This window comes from Lynx canadensis, chromosome E2 (genome assembly GCF_007474595.2).
Source record: "Lynx canadensis isolate LIC74 chromosome E2, mLynCan4.pri.v2, whole genome shotgun sequence".
NCBI lineage: Eukaryota > Metazoa > Chordata > Mammalia > Carnivora > Felidae > Lynx > Lynx canadensis.
Window position 1 is genome coordinate 60,425,733 of NC_044317.1, and position 20,489 is coordinate 60,446,221.

The following is a 20,489-nucleotide window of genomic DNA, read 5'->3' on the forward strand; positions in this document are numbered from 1 at the left end:
ACGAAAATGAATCTGTTTTTAGAAGTAACGTGTTTTGACAAAAGAATGAGGTTACTTGCATCAAGACGTCATCAACTCATCTCTTCTCACCAATAACAACTCAGTAGCCCAGGTGCTGAGGGTTCCTGCCGGGACTTCGCAATAAAAACATAGGAAGGAGCAAATATGGCTAAGGGCCATTTAGACCAAAACTCCTGAGAGTTGGAGAAGACCATCCCAGAGTGCTGGGTTGGGCAAGGCTAACTGCTCATCTGAATAGCTCTCCAAAGACCTTAGGGCATTAGCTCCTGCCATAGTAAAGGCCACTCTTTTACACCAGTGGGGAAGACCACAGTGGCCCTGGAAGGAGATCCGCTAGCCCATCAACACTGGCATCATCGTTCCCGAGCAACATGTTCTAGGAACAGGGGACTTCCCTTTGCGCTGGCGGCTGGACATCAGCTATGGGTTTGCCGTCTCTCCATAGAACTAACTCAGAACAAGTTTTGCCTCCACTCCATGTGGACGTTACTCCTTTCATCTCCTTCTGCCTGCTACAATAGTGTGATTAATTGACTATTGATTTGGATATGTTATTTTCTTCCTTGGCTTATTAAGAGATTACCTCGTATGTCACTAGCTTGTGAAATTCCCACCGTGAACCTCTGTTAAATAAAGACAAATTCAGTCTCGGAGCATTAATTTGCCTCAAATCAAAACAAACAGTTTTTTCTGCAAGCAGACTTTGCAGAGAACCATGCTTTGGCATATTTGAAAATGGTTTCTTTGGGGGAATCTGGCTGGCTTCGTCAGTAGAGCACGTGGCTCTCGATCTCAGGCTCATGAGCTCAAGCCCACCTGGGACACAGGGCTTACTTAAAAAAGCAAACAAACAAACAAACAAAGAAAACAGGTAACATTCAAAGAAAAAGAAGAAGAAAATGGTTTCTTTTCCTTTCTGCTGTTGGAGCACAGGATCTTCTCCTGTCACAGAAGATCACAGAACATCACGGGATGCTCACTGCGAGAATCAGGTAGAACTCTACAAGTGTGTGGGAGCTCTCCACAGGGCTGGGTTCCCCAGGAAGCCCTGGCCCCACCATGCTGGCACCGTGGTCTCCAACATCCAGTCTCCAAGACTGTGAGAAATAAATTATGTTGTGTATAAGCTACCCCGTCTGTGAAAATTTCTTACAGCAGTCTGAACAGACCAAGCCACATTTTATCATTTCTTCTGGCGATATGCAACCATACACCAAACAGGAAAACACTGTGTAATGAAGCAAAATGAAGCTTCCCCAGTCTTCCACCATTACTTATCATTTCATAGCCCTTTTTGTATGATCTGTCCTCACATACACCGGTACGTTACTTAGACATTACACTTAATGCAGAAGAACTCATGGAGGATGTATTTTCAACAGGTTCATAGTCCCAACAGCCATCAGACAACACATTTTTTTAAATCTGGCAAATATGTTCTTGGGGCGCCTGGGTGGGTCAGTCAGTTAAGCGTCTGACTTTGGCTCAGGTCGTGATCTCACAGTTCATGAGTTCAAGCCCCACATCGGGCTCTGTGCTGACAGCTCGGAGCCAGAGCCTGCTTCGGATTCTGTGTGTGTGTCTCTCTCTCTCTCTGTCTCTCTCAAAAATAAATAAAACATTTTTAAAAATCTGACATATTCCTAATGGTCAATTTCCTCAATTGCGTCACAAATGTTGTTTCTTAAGCCATATTTATTGTAGCTAGGACCCAGAACGTATCCTGATGCCCTACAGTCGCTCTCTCAAAAGTTATGTTAACCCACAGGTCCCACTTGCCTTCTTATTAATTGTTGAAGTTGCTGAGGGGTTTGTTCATTAGAGTTTGCCATCTCCTGGGTGCAGCCTAGTGAGTCTCTGACGCTGTCCAACTGGTCACACTGACCCATAATCATGCACACTAGCTAGATAGTGGTGACACAGGTGATGAGGCTTTTCTCCTGCAGGCATGTGTGATGGTGACTGGTGGGGACATACAACAATCTTCCCCCGCCTACAGATCCACTCCGCACTCGTATTTGATATGTGTATTCATCAACACTGCCAAGGAATTAATTCTGTCTCTATCTAGCTGAAGATTTTACCAGATCCCACAGGACTGTGCCTTTCAGATGCCAGTCTCAAATCCAGGTTGTCACCTGTGCTTCACAGTGACTGGCTGTAAATGAGCAGATCCCCTGACCCCTCCTCTTGCTGGATTGTCTTGCCAGGGTGGCTCACAGAACTCAGGGAAATATGTTTAGAGGCAGATGAAGAACATAGGGGGACCCAGAACGTATCCCGATGTGCTATAGTCGCTCTAGGGGGACTCATAGGGGAGGTGCAGTAGGGTCCCCAGTGCAGGAGCTTTTGTCCTCATGGATGGCTCCTCACGTCTCCTTTTCAAGAGTTTTTACAGACCTCTATGTCGAAAAGGATATATAGATCTTTTTTATCCTCCAGCACACTCTCCTGGAGATTGGTGGGTGGGGCTGCAAGTTCTATCCCTCTAATTCTCGTTTCTGATGACCATTCCCCATTCTGACTGTATTTAGGGCCCCCACCCCAACACAAGTCTTTAGCATAAATTAAGGGGTGTTCACAAGGGGGCTCCGTTATGAATGACACAAGATAGTTCTATTACTAAGGAGATAACAAGTGTTGTAGGAGCTCTGTGCCAGGAACAGTGCGCAGGGAACCAAGACCAAATAGATTTCTTCATATACCACATTATTGAATAAGTATTAAACTGGAATGTGATGTGCACCACAAGAAATCAGCTTAAGAATTGCAAAGACATGTAGAAAAAATCTTACTCTGTTATAGCGACAAGCAGACAGAACCCCTCTGATCATTGCATGTTGTCATCACATGCATGTTTTCAAGATAAACAGTTCTGGTCCTCAAGTAAGGGCACTTGACAGCATCATTTGGCCCATAGTTTATCCCAACTTTGCCTTTGTAGTTTGAGTGACCGTGTATGTTAGTTTGTTGAGTTTATGCAGAGGAAAAACAAACTTTGTTTTATCTGTATGACAAGAAGTAGTTTTTGAAATGTAACAAGGCACCCACCAAGGTTAGGGTCCTCTTTTTTCCGGGAACTGAGAGATAGGCCAAATATCTCCCTTGATGTCTGCATTTCAAAATGACAGCTCTCAAGATCTTTCCTTTTTTTTTTTTAAGTAGGCTCCATGCCCAAGGTGGGGCCCGAACTCATGACCCCAAGATATAGAGTTGCACGCTCTACTGACTGAGGCAGCCAGGAGCTCCAAGATCTTTCCATTTTAAAGAAATGGCTCCCACATGCTGAGGAAAGACAATCCTGGGGCTTTCTGTGTGTTCATTCCTTCATTCATTTATTTTTAACAGATTCTCAGAAATTCAAATCCCAAATAAAGTGTTTTGACTGACTAATCTAGTTTATTTGGTTTATTTGGTTTATAAGCATTGTCAAACAACTAATGATAAACCTCTTTAGGTAATATTATGTGGGTAATATAACTGTAAGTGTTCAAGGAAATTATAGGCAATTCCTAAAGTTTTAATATGTCTTGGTACATTGTCATCACCTGACGTTCAAATTGTTAAAATGCTGTGTGTCACAAAAATAATCAAAATTTCTTATCAACTACATTATACCTGAGCTCTCATCAGGTCTTTAGCCATGTCCATTTTTGCCTCGTGTCATTTACAGTTGTTGTTCTGACGCTCTTGCAAAATATGTTTCAGCTTCAAGGAGATTCAGGAAAAGGACTTTTGAGAAATACAGGTTTCTGGTAACCTTAAGATCATCAGACTAAACTATGAATTTCCAGAACTAATGAAAAAGCTACTTTTAAACAGAACAAAAAGTAACAGCATGGAACTTAATCAATTAAGGAAAATGATGATCTTTTTTAATGACTCTTGCTCAAAGCATTGCTGGTTCTCTAATGTTTGCTTTCCCAGATTTAAGGAAACTTTTTCTCTTAAGAGATCCACAACTTACAGAAATTTGTAATCAAATTAACATATTTATCTTTTCCTCCCTACCTGTAACCCTCCAGAATTCAGAAGCTCTCAGTGAGTATTCTTTCTTTTATGGCAATTATAAATTATTTGCGTAAGTTCAATGAGAATCTGTTCTTGTAACAAGACACCATTGGAAAGATTGGTTATATTACCAAGGCTTGGACTGGAATGTCAAAGCCTTGACTGGAATGTCAGTTTTTTAAGCTATTGTTTTTAAGTCATCTCTACAACCAATGTGGGGTTCGCACTCATAACCCCGAGATCAAGACTGGTGTGCTCTACTGACTGAACCAGCCAGGTGCTCCGGGAATGTCATCTTTAAGAGAGACACACATAGACTCAAGTATGACCAGACAGCTTTAAGAAACTCAGATTGGCCTTATGGAGCCAATGAATCTTCTTGGGAATGTTGGTCTGATACCTTGCTTATAGAATTCCTAACAGCCTTACCAGATGAGTAAAGAATGCCACTTCCTGGCAGATGCAGGGACCTCAAGAAATTTGGGTGACCTCAAGAAGAGAGGAATTCACCCAAACCTACAGGTATTGCAGGTGAATCTGATGGCAAATATTTGGCTTGGTTCTTGACTTTAGAAAGGCTATTAAAATTCCAATCTAAAATTCTTTACAAAAAGTTCCAGCAAAACAGATTTAAAAGAAGGAAGGAAGGGGAGCGCCTGGGTGGTTCAGTGGGTTGAGTATCTGACTCTTGATTTCGGCTCAGGTCATGATCTCACAGTTCGTGGGCTCGAGCCCCACATCAGGCTCTCTGCTGTTAACTCAGAGCCCACTTCAGATCCTCTGTCCCCCTGTGTATCCTCCCCTCCCCTGCTCCTGCACTCTCTCTCTCTCAAAAATAAACATTTTTTAAAAACGAAAGAAAAAATTAAATTATTTACTTTGTTTTCAATGATGCACAAACTAAAGCATTAATCAAATTTGAGAGTAGAATGATGAAAAAAAGAACTGGCAGCCAAAGTGCAAGTGGGTCACCAGCCAGACATTCCTTTCCAGGCACTGCAGGCTGTTTGATGGTCCAGTTAGTAACCCAAGGACAATTACTCCTTGGTGTGCTCCTCTGTGAAACACTGAATCAGTCACCACTCTCCCCACACTGTTCCATTATACCCACAGGGTTTTAATTTATAGGAGTGATGGGATGGTGACACACATAGGTTAATGCCTCTGTAAGAAGTTATAATTCTCGAGCAGGAGGGGCACTTGGGTGGCTCAGTCGATTAAGCGTATGGCTGTTGATTTCAGCTCACGTCATTATCTCAGGGCCATGAGTTCAAGCCCCACATTGGGCTCCGCGCTGGGCCTGAAGCCTACTTGAAAAAGAAATTCTCAAGAGCAGGAACATGCCATGCCACACATGGCCACATGGGGTAGCAACAGTGTTGGTCAAAAGGAACAAAGGCGTGAAGACAGAACATGGGCGCAAACCTCTCCTTTGGTTTCCATGCGAAAGGCAAGGCAGGATACGGTGAATCACTTAGGATTGGCTAGTTTGAATAATTCTATCAGGCTTTGGGGCACAGGGGTAGTCCCTAATTGTCTGTTACCTGGCCTTGCATTGATACAGAGCAAGGGAAGTATTGGTGTGATGTTTGAGAGTTAGATAAAGGAAGTGGTTGGGGCTATGACTTTGGACTGGTTGGTTTGCATATGAAAGGCATGCTCTCGAACAGGTTGTTTCTCGTATCTCTAGGAATTAGCTATCCTTAGGAGAGGCAGTCTCTTCCAAGTGTGTAGGGCTCTTAAGTTGTCGACATTATAAAACACAGAAAATAAAAAGAACATGATTAATATAGATGTAGATGTATATCTTCCACATGATCTATCCAGTCCTATCCCTAAACCTTTCAATTTTGTCTTGTATATCATGCCAGACTAACTCAAGCATCTCAGCCTCCTTAACTATAGGCTACCACTGAATCCAAGCCAGTCAATCCAACAAGTAGGATATTAGAGTCACCTCCAGCTGCAAGAGGTAGCACACTAAATCCAGAATCTCTAGTAACTGCACCATATCAATGACTTTGGTCCAATCTGTTCATATATTCTACCCCCCTTGGTCAAATAGTCCTAGAACCCATACCCACACTTGATCCCCAGGTTTCTGATAGTATATACTAGCAAAATATCACAATCCATCTTGGTCCATTATTTCCTCTTATTTCCCTGGATCGTGCTCAGTTGATACTAGTTTTAGGTTGTTGTGGTGAGTCTTGTAGAGATTTGGCATTCCTTTATAGGCATCTGCCCAGGTGATATTAACAGAGGAAGGCTAGTCTCTTCACACACCTGGTAAAAGAGACTCAGATTGACTTAGAGTTCCAAATTGTTGGTTTCTTTGCATCCAACCAGATGGCCCCGTTCCAAGAGTCAGAATCCCACTTTATCAATCAATGACCTAACTTTCACATGAGAAACATTGTGAAACTGTGTATTCAAAAGTCATTGTAATTCAGCAAGCCCTTAATTTAATACTTTGATTTTCAGCAATAGGAATGCTGCAGCTACAGAAATCGGGGCTTCTTTTCGGGCTACCCTAAAAATTTTCTCTTTCTCATATTGGGAATTGAGTTGAGAGATAATGGTCTTGAGTTTACCATTTTCTCTTTGTAAGCAATAACATGAACTTGAATCCTTCCCAGATCATAGTCTTTGTAGTTACGATCACTGCCTTAATACTCATTGCAGCACCCACTTGATCTCAAGGCATGTGCTGCAAGGCATGTGCTGCCTCTTCGTCATAATCAACACTAGGTAATGGATTCATGATGATGTCACTGCACACCACGGGTCATTAGCATCCCATTTCCTACTGGCTAGGTGTTCAGCACTTCATTCAAGCCCAAGGGCTTGGCCAAACCAACTCCCAAATTGCATCCTCATGGGTTTATCTACTAGGGCTACTGACAGAACCAATTCATTAATAGTTAGGATTCAATCAAGGGAAATAACCTCCACATTAATTTGAATAGGGAAAATTTAATAAAAGGATTATTAACCAAGACATTGGAGTATTGAGGAATTGCTAGGAAAAGTAAAGACAACCCTAAAAACACTGGAATAATTCAAAATAAAAATGCTCAACATCACTCATCATCAGGGAAATACAAATCAAAACCACAATTAGATACCACCTCACAGCTGTCAGAACGGCTAACATTAACAACACAGGTAATGAGAGATGCTGGTGAGGATGCAGAGAAAGAGGAACATTTTTTTTTTTAAACGTTTATTTATTTTTGAGAGAGAGCGAGCTGGGGAGGGGCAGAGAGAAAGGGAGACACAATCCGAAGCAGGCTCCAGGCTCTGAGCCATCAGCACAGAGCCCGAGGCAGGGCCCGAACTCATGAACTGCGAGATCATGACCTGAGCCAAAGTTGAATGCTTAACCGACTAAGCTGCCCAGGCGCCCCAAAGAGGAACCCTTTTGCATTGCTTGTGAGAATTCAAACTGGTGCAGTCACTCTGGAAAACAGTATGGAACTTCCTCAAATAATTAAAAATAGAACTACCCTACATCCCAGTAATTGCACTACTAGGTATTTACCCAAAGGATACAGGAATGCTGTTTCAAAGGGGCACATGCACCCCAATGTTTATGGTAGCACTATCAACAATAGGCAAAGTATGGAAAGAGCCCAAATGTCCATTGACAGATGAATGGATAAAGAAGATGTAGTGTATATACACAATGGAGTATTACTCGGCAATCAAAAAGAATGAAATTTTGCCATTTGCAAAAATGTGGATGGAACTAGAGTGTATTATGCAAAACGAAATTAGTCAGAGAAAGACAAGTATCATATGACATATATGTGGAATTTAAGATACAAAACAAATGAACTGAAGGGAAAGGAAGCAAAAATATATATAAAAAACAGGGAGGGGAACAAAATATAAGAGACTCTTAAATATAGACAACAAACTGAGGGTTGCTGGAGGGATTGTGGGTGGAGGGATGGGCTAAATGGCCAAGGGGCATTAAGGAAGACACTTGTTCGGATGAGCACTGGGTGTTGTATGCAGGGGATGAATCATTGGATTCTACTCCTAAAATCATTATTGCACCATATGCTAACTAACTTGGATGCAAATTTAAAAAATGCAACACAGAGTGGTAGAAACAAGTTTGTGAATATCTAACCTGAAGGACTATACACAAAAGAAATCATAGAAATTAATTAGAAAAAAAGACAAAAAATAAAATAGGCAACATATTTGAACAACATATTCATTAAAGAACATATATCAATGGTCATTAAGCCTAGAAAAGTTATGCAACTCTAGTCATTATGAAATTATAATTTAAAACTACAATGAGAAAGACTACAGTCCACCAAGACAAAACTGATTAAAAAGAATCATGATGCCAAGATTGGGTTCAGCTTAACTCTTTTTTTTTTTTTTAATCAGATCCTTCCTTTGCATATGCACTCTGAGAATGCTATAACAACTGTCACATAACAAAACAGAATTTAATAAGTTACACTCCCACCAATTTGTCAATAAATTTCATATATATATATAAAAAAAAGAAATTTCTAATAAAAGCAATTTCTAATTTCAATAAATAAATAAATAAATAAAAATGTGAATAACAAAAGGAAAAAAAAATAAGTTACACTCCCTTTGAGATAGATGTCAGAGTAGTAAAGGATTTGACTATATCTTAAGAAATGAAGAAATACTAAATGGATAAACACTGTTGCTTTGTGATTTGCACACAATCACTGAAAATACAGGCAGGAAAGATGTTCTCTGTGGGAACCAGTTGCAGAAATAACTCCTTGTCCCCTACTTCCAGGGCGGCCTAAACATCACTGTTTCTTTCTAAGTCATGGCCCTGACTATAGATACATAGTTACAAAATCGCCTAATCCTTCTGACTACATGCGTTTGAATAGCAAGAAAATGTTTATTACATTGTTGCTAAGAGTGGATGCATTTTGAGTCTGAAAGAGACTGTGTATATTTAAATCTGTAGCATTTGAGAATAATTGAAAGGTTGAGATCAGGTCAGGATCTCAGGGTTGGTGGGTTGAAGCCTCTTCTCGGGCTCTGCCCTCACAGTGCAGAGCCTCCTTGGGATTCTCTCTTTCCCTCTCTCTGCCCCTCTTCTGCTCTCTCTCAAAAGAAACAAACAACAAAACAAAACAAAAATTTAAAGGAATAAACAGCTTCCGTTCCCTGAAGGCTAAAGTCCTCTTATTTCTGAGACACTCGTGGTACCGGGAAAACTTTACTGGCGGAGGTCAAGAACTAGACCCTCGAGCTGAGGAAACTCCATTACCCAAACGGCAATGCGCACAAGAGTTGCGGAGTTGACCCAATGAAAGCCCAGAACAGGTGCATTTCCGTGCGACGCATCAGATTAGGGCGGGACTTCCGGCGTCTGCCTCTTGGCGGTCATTTTGGGTTCCTTCGAGTCAGTTCACTCAGAGGCTCCGGAGAACTGGGTCGGCGCCCCATGAGGCAAGGAAGACGTTCTCCCGGCTGCAGAGACGCGGCTCTGAGCCTTGGAGGCGGCGGCCACGGGGTGACCCGCAACGGCCTGGGATCGAGATCTCCGCGCCCCACAGCTGCGCTCCGCCTACAGAGTCCGATGGCGGCGGCCGCGCGTAGGGACCCGGCTGAGGTAAACGCGCGATCCCCGGGCCCTCTCCGCCCTCCCCCACCGAGCGCGGGGCGCCTGGTCGCGTCCCAGCGGCCCAGGTCCCGGTGTCCGCGCCGGGAGGCTCTCGCGGGCGGGGACCCCGGGTCGGTCTGAGCGCCTGCGTGACGGGGTGCGGGAGCGGGCTGAAGGGGAGGGGCCGCTCGGTGCAGAGACTTAGAGGTGCGACCGGGCCGGGAGCACTGGGGAAGCCCAGGCTCTGTTTTGTGTCTACAGGCAACAGAGTGTGAGGCGAAGGCCTTAGGAGTTGTACCTTCTTTCTCGGGACGCTGGGAGCCACGAAGAGTTGGGGACAATAGAGGGACGGTGCCCGAGATCGGGTTCTAACAGGTTTCCTGCAACTGCTCACAGGAGGGACAGACGGGAAGAGGGGTGATGATAGGAGCAGGAAAGTTGAGTTCTGTAAAGATCGCCTAAGTGGCGACAGTGCACTGAGAACAGGAGCCCAGAAGTAGCGCGTTCGTCTTGTCTCCGGGTCCTGCGCTGGGCCAAGGTACTTAGCCGCCTGAGCCCCTGGATCCTGGCTTAGGCGTGCTGGGTTGTGGAGCTTATTCTAGGGCGTCCCTAGACCCCACCCCCGCACGTGCTTTGGGATAATGGTGTGCTGTGACTCTTCTGCCAGTCCTCCGGTCGCCGGGTCTGGGAACTTGGAGGAGACATCAAGCGCAGGGTCCTAACTCCAGGCCCAGAGTTACAGAGTGGTTCCTATTTTTGGCAACCAGTGCAGTGAGATATGGAAGGGGTCCCGGGCATAGGTACTAGGACGTGCAAAGGCTTGGAGAGTTCGGGAACCTGCGGGTAACCTTTGTTCCTCAGGGGAGCTGGGAGGAGTCAGGTCTGGACAGCCAGGTGTCCGATGCTGTGGGAGGGATTGGAGCAGTGAAGGCAGGTGATCTCCCTGCGGCTGCAGCGTGGAGAGGAGTGCAGTTGTGATGGTGGTGCTGGGAAGGTAAGGGAGGAGGCTACTGCAGTAGTCTGGGCCGGTGTGATGGTAGCCAGAGCAGGGTGGTGGCTGTGGAGGTGGGAGAAGTGGTTGGATTCTGTGTCAGTGTTTGAGGTGTGGCTGCCTGGGTTTTCTAATTTTGAGGTACGGACAGAGAGGTAGGGCTCAGAGGTGATGAAGTTTTGGCTTTGGCAGCTGGGAGAATGGAAGCTCCGTCGGCTGAGATGGGGAAGCTAGGAAGAGTAATTTTCATTGGGGACATCAGAAGATTTCTTTTCGGTCTGTTAAGGGTATGAGATGTTTCAGGACAGGTCAGGATGTAGGCTTCTCCAAAAGGTGGTGGAGAGTGCGGACCAGGGAGGAGCTGTAGGTTACTTAATAGGAGGAATCCTGGGGCACCCGGGTGACTCAGTCGGTTAAGCACCTGACTTCGGCTCAGGTCATGATCTCACGGTTCGTGGGTTCAAGCTCTGTGTCGGGCTCTGTGCTGATGGCTCAGAGCCTGGAGCCTGCTTCGCATTCTGTGTCTCCCTCTCTCTCTGCCCCTCCCCCCCAGCGCTCTGTCTCTGTCTCTCTCTCAAAAATAAATTTAAAAATCATTAAAAAAAAATATGGGGATTCCTGGTCAGGATGACAGTGGTAATAGGAGCCCAGGAAGCAGAGGGTAGGCCTGAGGACCAGGTTTCCTGCCTGGCTCACTGGTTGTGGGATGTGGGTGCCACAACACAGATGGGGAGAGAAGCGATCATAGAGAGGGCAGGGGAGACTGCATGGTTTGGGATGTGGCCAGGGACTCCAGGGGAAAAGTGGACATGAGATAGATGTGGAGGCATAGGAGTAATTCAAACAAGGTGACATTGAGATGGGGGCTGGTGCTTATTCACGTCTGCAGACTCACCAGGATTTTGTTGTGTCTGGTGGGGGCTTAGGTGTTCAGGTGAGGCTGGTGTATTTGCTTAGGAGCACAAGTGGTCATTTATGAGACTCACTGGGCAGCTGAGTCTTGAACGCAGGTTAGACGGAGAGAAGAAACATGTGACTGGAGAGGGGACATAAAGCGCATGCAGGACAAGTGGGGGAGAGCCATGGGTATCTGAAATCTGCTTTCATTTTTAGGTAGTGGGGTTGGAGCAAGGAACAGGGAGGGAGGCCTTCGCAGTAGGACTCAAGGCTGTGTCTGTCAGTGGGGACCATCAGAGTCTGGAGTAGTATTTGATCCTGTTTGAAACTGGCCCACATATGCTGAGTGACAAGTAGAGGCCAAGGAGATGACTATAGTGATGGGTAGGAGTTGTGGGAGTGCAGTTGTGAGAGGTGTGCCAAGAGTGACGTGCACATGGAGAGGGAGTGTGGACGCATGACCCCAGGGCCTGGAATTGAGGTCGTAAGGATGAAGGATAATGCCACAATTTTTCTGTCTTGGAGGGATGATCCAGAGGACTTTAGCGGTATTGCCTGATAAGACCAGAGTCACAGCATTCACACCCTCCTTGTATAGCCAACTCCTCTCCCTGACCTGTGTTCATTTGACACCAACTACTTTGACAAGAGGCAAGGTGGCTACGATGCCAGGTCCACAGTTCAGATATCCTCCCTCTGCCCATCTGCCTGTTGTCGTGAGAAGACATAGTATCAGTGGGAACGTGAGGAGAGGCCTGATACTTCCTCTGAGGCGTGGAGTAGAGTGAGCCAAGGATGGATGTGGAGGGCAGGGGGCATGATGAACTTGGACTCCTAGGAGAGATGTTGATCATTGAGTGAACTGTCCACATTATGACAGGATGTGAACTTTGAGGATGTGGCCATTGACTTCTCCCAGGAGGAATGGGGGCTCCTTGACGAGACTCAGAGACTCCTGTACTGCGACGTGATGCTGGAGACCTTTGCACTTGTAGCATCTCTGGGTAAGACTGTTACGTTGCTCCTGGTGTTCTGAGGTGATGTCGTGCCTCCCCCCCCCCCCCCCCCGCCAGAGTTAGCTCTGTCTTTCCCACAGCTGGATCATGGGATCTGATTTCCACACTTTCTTGTTATGTGTGTGGTGGGTGCCAGCGCTGAGCTGTGTATAGTGACCAGAGCAATGGACTCCCTAATCATCCCTCACACCTGTTGCCTCAGAAAGTGCAGAGGAGGGTCTGGGAGTCTGGAGTCTTGCAGTTAACTTAATGGATTCCACCTTGCTTGTCCTGTCCCTGGCAGGTGACTGTTTCCAGATCCATGGCCTCCAGTTTTGCCCCCTTTCTCTAGCTAACAGTTCTGTGTGACTGCCTGTGCCAGGTCATGGCCGTTACATGAACCATGGGCTATTCTTGGTTACATGAACCATGGGCTAAGACCCTCCTTCAGCTGTATTTTGTAGTATTTTTCTCCTGAATATTACTGCATGACAAGTTGCCTGGGGCCAGTGGTGGCCACCCACCGTGTGTCTTTCATTAAGACTTGCATCATTCAGGTTCTAAGGAGTTATACAGTGGAGAGTGCAGGAAAAACACTGCTTGTTTCACAGGGTGGACATGGCAAGATGGTCTCACAAGAGGCCTGGCCCTGGTGTGTGGCATCCGGAGGTGGGCATGACCTCAGGGCTGTGTTCAGATCATATCAGGAACCTGCCATGTGTTCAATGGTGTTTTGGTGCAAGTACCACTAGCCACATATTGTTTCTACCTTTTCTTCTACATACTTAACACTTTGCTGACTTGTCATTTCATCTGAGACTTCTGGCTCGTGGCTCCTTCCACCTTTGTGGCCTCCATGGGCCACCAGTTCCTCTGCACTGCTCCCTCTACAATATTCTCCAACATTGACCTGCACATGGTGTCATGAGGTGTGCACATATCCTTACATAGTCCTTGAACCAGCTACTTAGTTCCAGTTGAATTTTGCGGGGGACAGGACACAACCAGCCTTCCCACACAGCATGCCCACGTCTCGAGCAGACAAGGTCCTACTGAAGGAGGAGTGAGGAGGCAGGAGTTTCTCCTCCATGTGGTGCACCCTATGCTTCTGTGCTTTGTCTGTTGAGGTTTCTTCTGTTCAGGTTTCTTCAGAGGCCCAGTACTGTCAAGCCGCCCCTACCTCGGCCTGCCTCCAGCTCCCTTGTTCTCACAGCAATTTCATGGACCCAAGTTGTGTCTGGTACACCTTGGTAATGGAGCTCTCTCCTCTCACCAAGTCAGCATCTCGTCAGCACCTCTGTGCTTTCAGGTTGTCGGCATGGGACGGAAGATGAAGGGGCCCCTTCTGAGCAGACTGTGTCTGTAGGAGAGTCCCAGTTCAGGGCTTCTCAGGCAGGTCCGTCCACCCAGAAGATCCACCCCCGTGAGATGTGTATCCCAGCCTCGAAGGATATCTTGCACCATGCTGAGCCCCAAGCAAGATGTCCTTGGCAGAAGCCATGCTTGGGTGGCACGTGTGTGAGATGTTTCTCTTTCCATGCAGACCTTCACCAGCAACAGAGGCATGGCAGTGGGGAGAAGCCCTGGAAAAGGGATGTGGACAGAGCCTCGTGTTTGAAGAGCTGCAACATCTTTGTGTCAAGACAGCCTTTCACCTGTAGGAAGGTGGGCGAGGACTTCCCAGCCACCTCGGGACTTCTGCAGCACCAGACCACTCCCAACAGTGAGGAGCCACACAGGGGCAACCAGAGCGGGCAGGCCTTTCACAGTGGAAAAAGTCACTACAGCTGTTGTGAATGTGAAAAAGCTGTCCGCCACAACCATGCACTGGGTCAGCATCAGAGTGTCTGCTCTGGAGAAGGGCTGTATGAGTGTGGCAGATGTGGGAAAACCTTCAGCTGCAACTACAGATTGGTGCGGCACCAACAAATTGACAGTGGACAAAGGCCATATGAGTGTGGTGAATGTGGGAAATGCTTTAGCCAGACTTCTGACCTCATTAAAGACTGGAGAATTCACAGTGGTACAAAGCCTTATGGATGCAGAGAATGTGGACAACTAATTACCCATAACTTCAGTCTCAGGAAACACTGGAGAATTCACACTGGAGAAAGGACTTATGAATGCAGTGAATGTGGAAAAGTCTTTATCCACAAATCCAAACTCATTCACCACCAGAGACTGCACACTAGAGGAATACATTATGGGTGTGGTGAATGTGGGAAATCGTTTAGCTACAAATCCAACTTCATCGAGCACCATAGAGTTCACACTAGAGAAAGGCCTTATAAATGCAGTGAATGTGGGAAATCCTTTAGACAAAGCTCTAGCCTTTTCCGACACCAGAGAGTTCACACTGGAGAAAAACCATATAATTGCAGCAAATGCGGGAAATCCTTTAGACAAATCTTTAACCTCATTCGGCATAGGAGAGTTCACACTAGAGAAATGCCTTATGAGTGTAGTGACTGTGGGAAATCTTTTAGCTGCAAATCTGAACTCGTTCAACATCAGAGAATTCACAGTGGAGAAAGACCTTATGAGTGCAGTGAATGTGGGAAGTCCTTTAGACAGTTTTCTAACCTCATTCGACACCGGAGTGTTCATACTGGAGAAAGGCCTTATGGGTGCAGTGTTTGTGGGAAATCCTTTAGCCGCAAATTTATCCTTATTCAACATCAGAGAGTTCACACTGGAGAAAGACCTTATGAGTGCAGTGAATGTGGAAAATCCTTTACCCGCAAATCTGACCTCATTCAACATCAGAGGATTCATACTGGCACAAGACCTTACGAGTGCAATGAATGTGAGAAATCTTTTAGGCAACGCTCTGGTCTTATTCAACACCGGAGAGTTCATTCTGGAGAAAAGCCATATGAGTGTGGGGAATGTGGGAAATCCTTTAGCCAAAGTGCAAGCCTTATTCAGCACCAGAGAGTTCACACTGGAGAGAAGCCTTATGTGTGTATCGAATGTGGGAAAACCTTTAGCCAAAGCTCTAGCCTCATTCAACACCAGAGAGGTCACACTGGTGAAAGGCCTTATGAGTGCAATGAATGTAGGAAACCCTTTACCCACAAATCTGACCTCATTCAACATCAGAGAGTTCACACTGGAGAAAGGCCTTATGAATGCAATGAATGTGGGAAATCATTTAGCCGCAAATCTAACCTCCTTAGACACCGGAGAGTGCATACTGGAGAAAACCCTTAATTGTGCTGGTTATGTTTTATTTCTTCATTCAGTGTACAACACTAAAGGAGACTGTGTGTGAGAGACATTTTCCTGAATTTAAACATCTTTTATCTCAACATAAACTTTGTGAGATTCCTAAGTCTAAGGTACATGCAAGACTTTAGGAGGATGCATTGTACGGTTTCACCTGTCCAGCGCTACTGCCGTATTTATGTCACCGCCAGCTTCTGTGGCCGAGGGCATTCACCTCTACTACCTGGCCCATCTGCACAATGTAGGTCAGTCATCATCCAGAGTACGCAGAGAAGCTAGCCTCTTCCGTTTTCCCATTTGCCTGAGGAAACTGTGAATAGCCTGAGCGCTTAGGGAGAGCCTCATTCCTTTCTCTCTGACTTTAAGGAGTGGACCTGACCCAGTTTTGGTCCAGAGGACCCATCCTCACCTTGTTAAGAAGGACCTATTTCTTTTCAGGAACGCTGTTCTCACATTATGCTTGTGATGAATTCTTCCCGGTTCTAATTCACCAGCATGGGAACTGCTTGCTACACATTGGGTTGGTTTATGTTCTTTTGGTCAAGGTCTTTGTTTCTGCACCTTTGATTTTGGTGGTTGTATTCACTGTGTGAGGTGATTTGAAAGCAGAATTGTGATCTATCAGCAGGTAGAGACCAGCAAATTTTGTGGGGATCCCATACTTCCTGTGTTTCAGGAAGGACGGTATGATGGTGGAAAATAGCAGTTGTCCAATATTGGTCTAGTTTGCATTGGTGCCCAGTGCTTTGAAAGAAAGACTGCAGGACTTTGTGGTGCTTAGCAACTTGGTGCCGAGATTTGGGGGGAGGTCAGGGGTCACCTGAAAGAGGAGACCTTTGTGGTAACAACCTCCCTGTGCTTCTTTGAACAACATAAATTATATTCTCTTGTTTGCTGTATATATCACATAATTCCCACCAATATTCAGGGGACTTCTTCCTCAGGTCCTGCAAAGGAGCCATGTGCCACGATGTACAAAATTTCAGTGTCATTTGCTGTAAGACTAGAAATACAGGTGGAACTGTAATTGGAACAAAAACATGGATTCATAGGGCATAAAGGAGACTGCAGTAAATTAGATGGAATGTGCCTTACCTAAAAGTTCATTTCTAAACATTCCAGAACTGTGACTTATATGATTGATGTGTACAGAAATTCTCAGGACCTCCATAACTATTTCTTGTAGCCAAGGTCATTGATGAACTAAATATTCTAAAGGTTTTGTGGATTCTCATAGCCTCTCTGGGCTGTTCAACAGGTCATTGCTCTAGAGTCAGAAAAACAAGGATAGAGAGAAGGCTGAACCTGCTGTCCAAGGATGTGTCTTTCGTGACCCAGCCATCATTCTTGTAGATTCAGGTGGGAGCAGTCTTCATGCTGCCAATATTTGCTACCACTGAGGGAAGGCTGCCCCTCCCCAGGCATGAGGGTACAGATGGTGGAGTCCATATAGGGTTGCCAACCTAATTTCCTAAAAAAGGATATCTGGGCTTGTATTTTGGACCACTTCTTAAAGCTCTGTTAAGGTATAATTTGTATAGTTGACACTCAAAAAAATACACTTATCTAATGTTATCAATTTGGTAAACTCTGACATATGTATAAAGTAATGAAACCATATTACTCATGAAAATGCACATATTTGTCATGATATATTTACTTTGTGCTCATATAGTGTCTCTCCCTGCCTTATCCAGCCTTCCAGGCAACCATCAATTCTCTTTCCTTTACATTAGGTTAGTTTGTATTTTCTATAATTTAAATAGGCATTATTAAGTATATGCATATTTTTTGTACTAGTTTCCTTCATTCTGCATACTTATGGAAATTCAACAATGATGCTTATTTCTTATTGTTGAGTAGCGTTCTGTTCTATGAATAATGACTTTATCCATTTATCTGTTCTGGACAGATAGGTTATTTCTGGGCGTGGGGTGTTTACAAAAAACGCTGCTATGAATATTTACATTCAGTTCTTTATGTGGATATATGTTTTCTCTTGTTATAACTCTTGTTATAGTAACTAAAACTGTTACCGTGTAGGTGAACGCTTCGTGTTTTAAGAAATGTGAAACCGTGATCTGTAATGGTTACTCTCTTTTGCCTTCCCGCCAGTAGTACATGAGAATTCTAGTTCTCTGGGAACCTTGACACTAGATATGGTCTATCTTTTTAAATTTTAGCCCTTGAGATAAGTGTGTAGCCATAAGCCACTTTGGTTTTAATTCCATTTCCCAAAGTATTTCATGATGTTGAACATTTGTCATGCATTCTTTTTATCATCTGTTTATCTTCTTTGGTAAAATGTGTGCTTGTAACCTCTTAACCTATTTTCTTTTCATGTACTTATGTATTTATTACATGGAACAATTGTTTTTGAATACCAGATTTTTCTCCCTCAACTTTTTGTCCTCATAATTGAAAAGCCACATGCACTAGATTTATACGTTTAATCTGCATTAATACATCTCTGCTTTCTTAACTCAGCGACACATTAAATCAAGCCTAGGTTTTAGTCTTTGGCAATCCCTGGCATAGACACTCCCGTTATGGTAAATGCAAATCGCCAAAGTGGTGTCACTGAACATGGAGTTGGTAAGATATTCCTAGTAACCTCTCATTATATTCTGTTCCCAAAGTACTGATACAGTACCCACTAATCTCTTCAGGAACATAGGTAATAAAACAATAAGAATGACTAGTAAGTGGCAAGTTTTAAACACATGTTTTGCAAAAAGAGTTTAAGTATGATTAACTTAAACTGCACATATTTTAAATGTACATTTTGATATTTTCATACGTACTTACATCCCATTGTAAATGGCTGTTTACAATATGTCCATGGATAAGACTGTTAAGTCCCATTAAACCTGTCACAATCCTCCATCATTATTTATCATTTTCATGGTCGTTCTTCTATTTATCCCCATGCATACTAGTGGGTTATTTTACTTGTAATCCTAACAAGTCAGTGCATAACCTCTTAAGAATTTCCCAAATCTAAGGACTCTCATGACTCTGATAACTTGAATACACAAAACATATTTTTGAATATATATGTTAATACTGAATTTTATTAATTGAGTTATTGAAGGCAGTTTGAATGCAGTTAGGATATTATGGCTTTTATTACATGTGTTTTTTTAAGTCTGTTCACTTAACCTCTTTTGTTTGCTGAAAAATTAGTCACGGTGTTAATATTTTTATATAGTTTAATATTACTTCTATAATTAAAAATCATGAGTTGCCCTTGAATAATCCAGATGTGTACAGTACAGACATGTATATAAACTATACTTCTTGATGCTTAACACAATTAGACTTCTCTAACTTCCATCTGTCAAAACATTGTTTCAAAGTTATTTCTTCAGCAGTTTACAAATTCACATGTCTCTGTTTTTAAAAATTTTTAACTTTTCTAATAGGAAGTTGAAATCTGCAAATCAAAAGCCTCAGTCTTCCCTTGTCAGTGTGTACATATATCAGATCATCACTTTAAATATAATTTTATTTGCCAGTTGTACTTCTATACAGGTAAAAAAAAAAATAATAAAAGATTGAAATCATGCAAAAAGCCTTATCTGAACTAACATTGAGAAATAGAGCAATGGAAGAGGATCTTTTAATTCATCACATGGAACAAAAATACAGAATATGTTTATTAATTTTTCTCTGAAGACAACACACTGTGTTTGGAGACATAAAAGATTATTGTGAGTTTCTATATTCCTTTAGAATATAAGGGTCAGATATTGCTGCCAGGGACCATCAGGAACACACTAATCTTACCAGCTCTTTTAACTATAGTCCAATCCTTTTGGCCTTAATTTGAAGTGTAGCCATTGTCTTTTTATAATTTTCATGACCATCAAAGAAAGTGGGCCGTTCATCTTGATGGGTTAAACTATTGCCAGTGTTATAATACAGCCTTTTGGATTTCCTGCTAACTCAGCTTCACCAATGAATACATTCACTGAAGTTATGCCAGTTCCTACTGGAATCCCAGTCACAAAATACAGAATGTCACCACATTAAAAAAGTGCATGTTGTAGGGACACCTGGGTGACTCAGTCGGCTAAGCCTCTGACTTCAGCTCAGGTCATGATCTCCTGGTTCATGAGTTCGAGCCCTGTGCCAGGCTCTGTGCTGACAGCTTGGAGCCTGGAGCCTGTTTCGGATTCTGTGTCTCCCTCTCTCTCTGCCCCTCCCCCGCTCGCACTCTGTCTCTGTCTCTCAAAAGTAAATAAACATTAAAAAAAAAAAAAGATAAGGGGCACTTGGGTGACTCAGTCGGTTAAGCGTCCAACTTTGGCCCAGGTCATGATCTCACAGTTCATGGGGTCAAGCCCCGTGTCAGGCTCTGTGCTGACAGCTCAGAGCCTCGAGCATGCTTTAGATTCTGTGTCTCCCTCTCTCTCTGCCCCTCCCCTGCTCGTTCTCTGTCACTCTCTGTCTCTCAAAAATAAATAAACGTTAAAAAATTTAAAAATCTATCCCAGGTACATCGTAGCTTTGGCATAATTTGAAAAAATAGTTTATCTAGTACAGAGCCTGTAAGCATACATCTATACAAATTATTACAAAATGTAAATTAATATAACTGCTGGAAGGTCGACTGGGTGAATATGATAAAGTACACCCAGTGGAAGACCAGGTCTCAAAGCTCAAGGAAACATTCCTTGAGAATATATTTTTATGTCTGGAATGAATACTGTGCAGTGAC

General features: G+C 43.9%; 1 protein-coding gene across 1 annotated transcript in view; it reads left to right on the top strand.

Annotated features, from left to right (window-relative positions):
* The window catches only part of LOC115502274 (zinc finger protein 154-like), a 39,420-nt gene extending 19,584 nt beyond the window's left edge, over positions 1 to 19,836 (top strand). Inside the window, exons 1-3 of the mRNA XM_030297501.1 lie at positions 9,445 to 9,664; positions 12,424 to 12,547; positions 14,082 to 19,836. Of these exons, the coding sequence (XP_030153361.1) occupies positions 9,497 to 9,664; positions 12,424 to 12,547; positions 14,082 to 15,751 (1,962 nt within the window). The 5' untranslated portion in view covers positions 9,445 to 9,496 and the 3' untranslated portion in view covers positions 15,752 to 19,836. Of the gene's footprint in view, positions 9,665 to 12,423; positions 12,548 to 14,081 lie in introns of the transcript that reaches the window.
* The last annotated feature ends 653 nt before the right edge of the window (positions 19,837 to 20,489 follow it).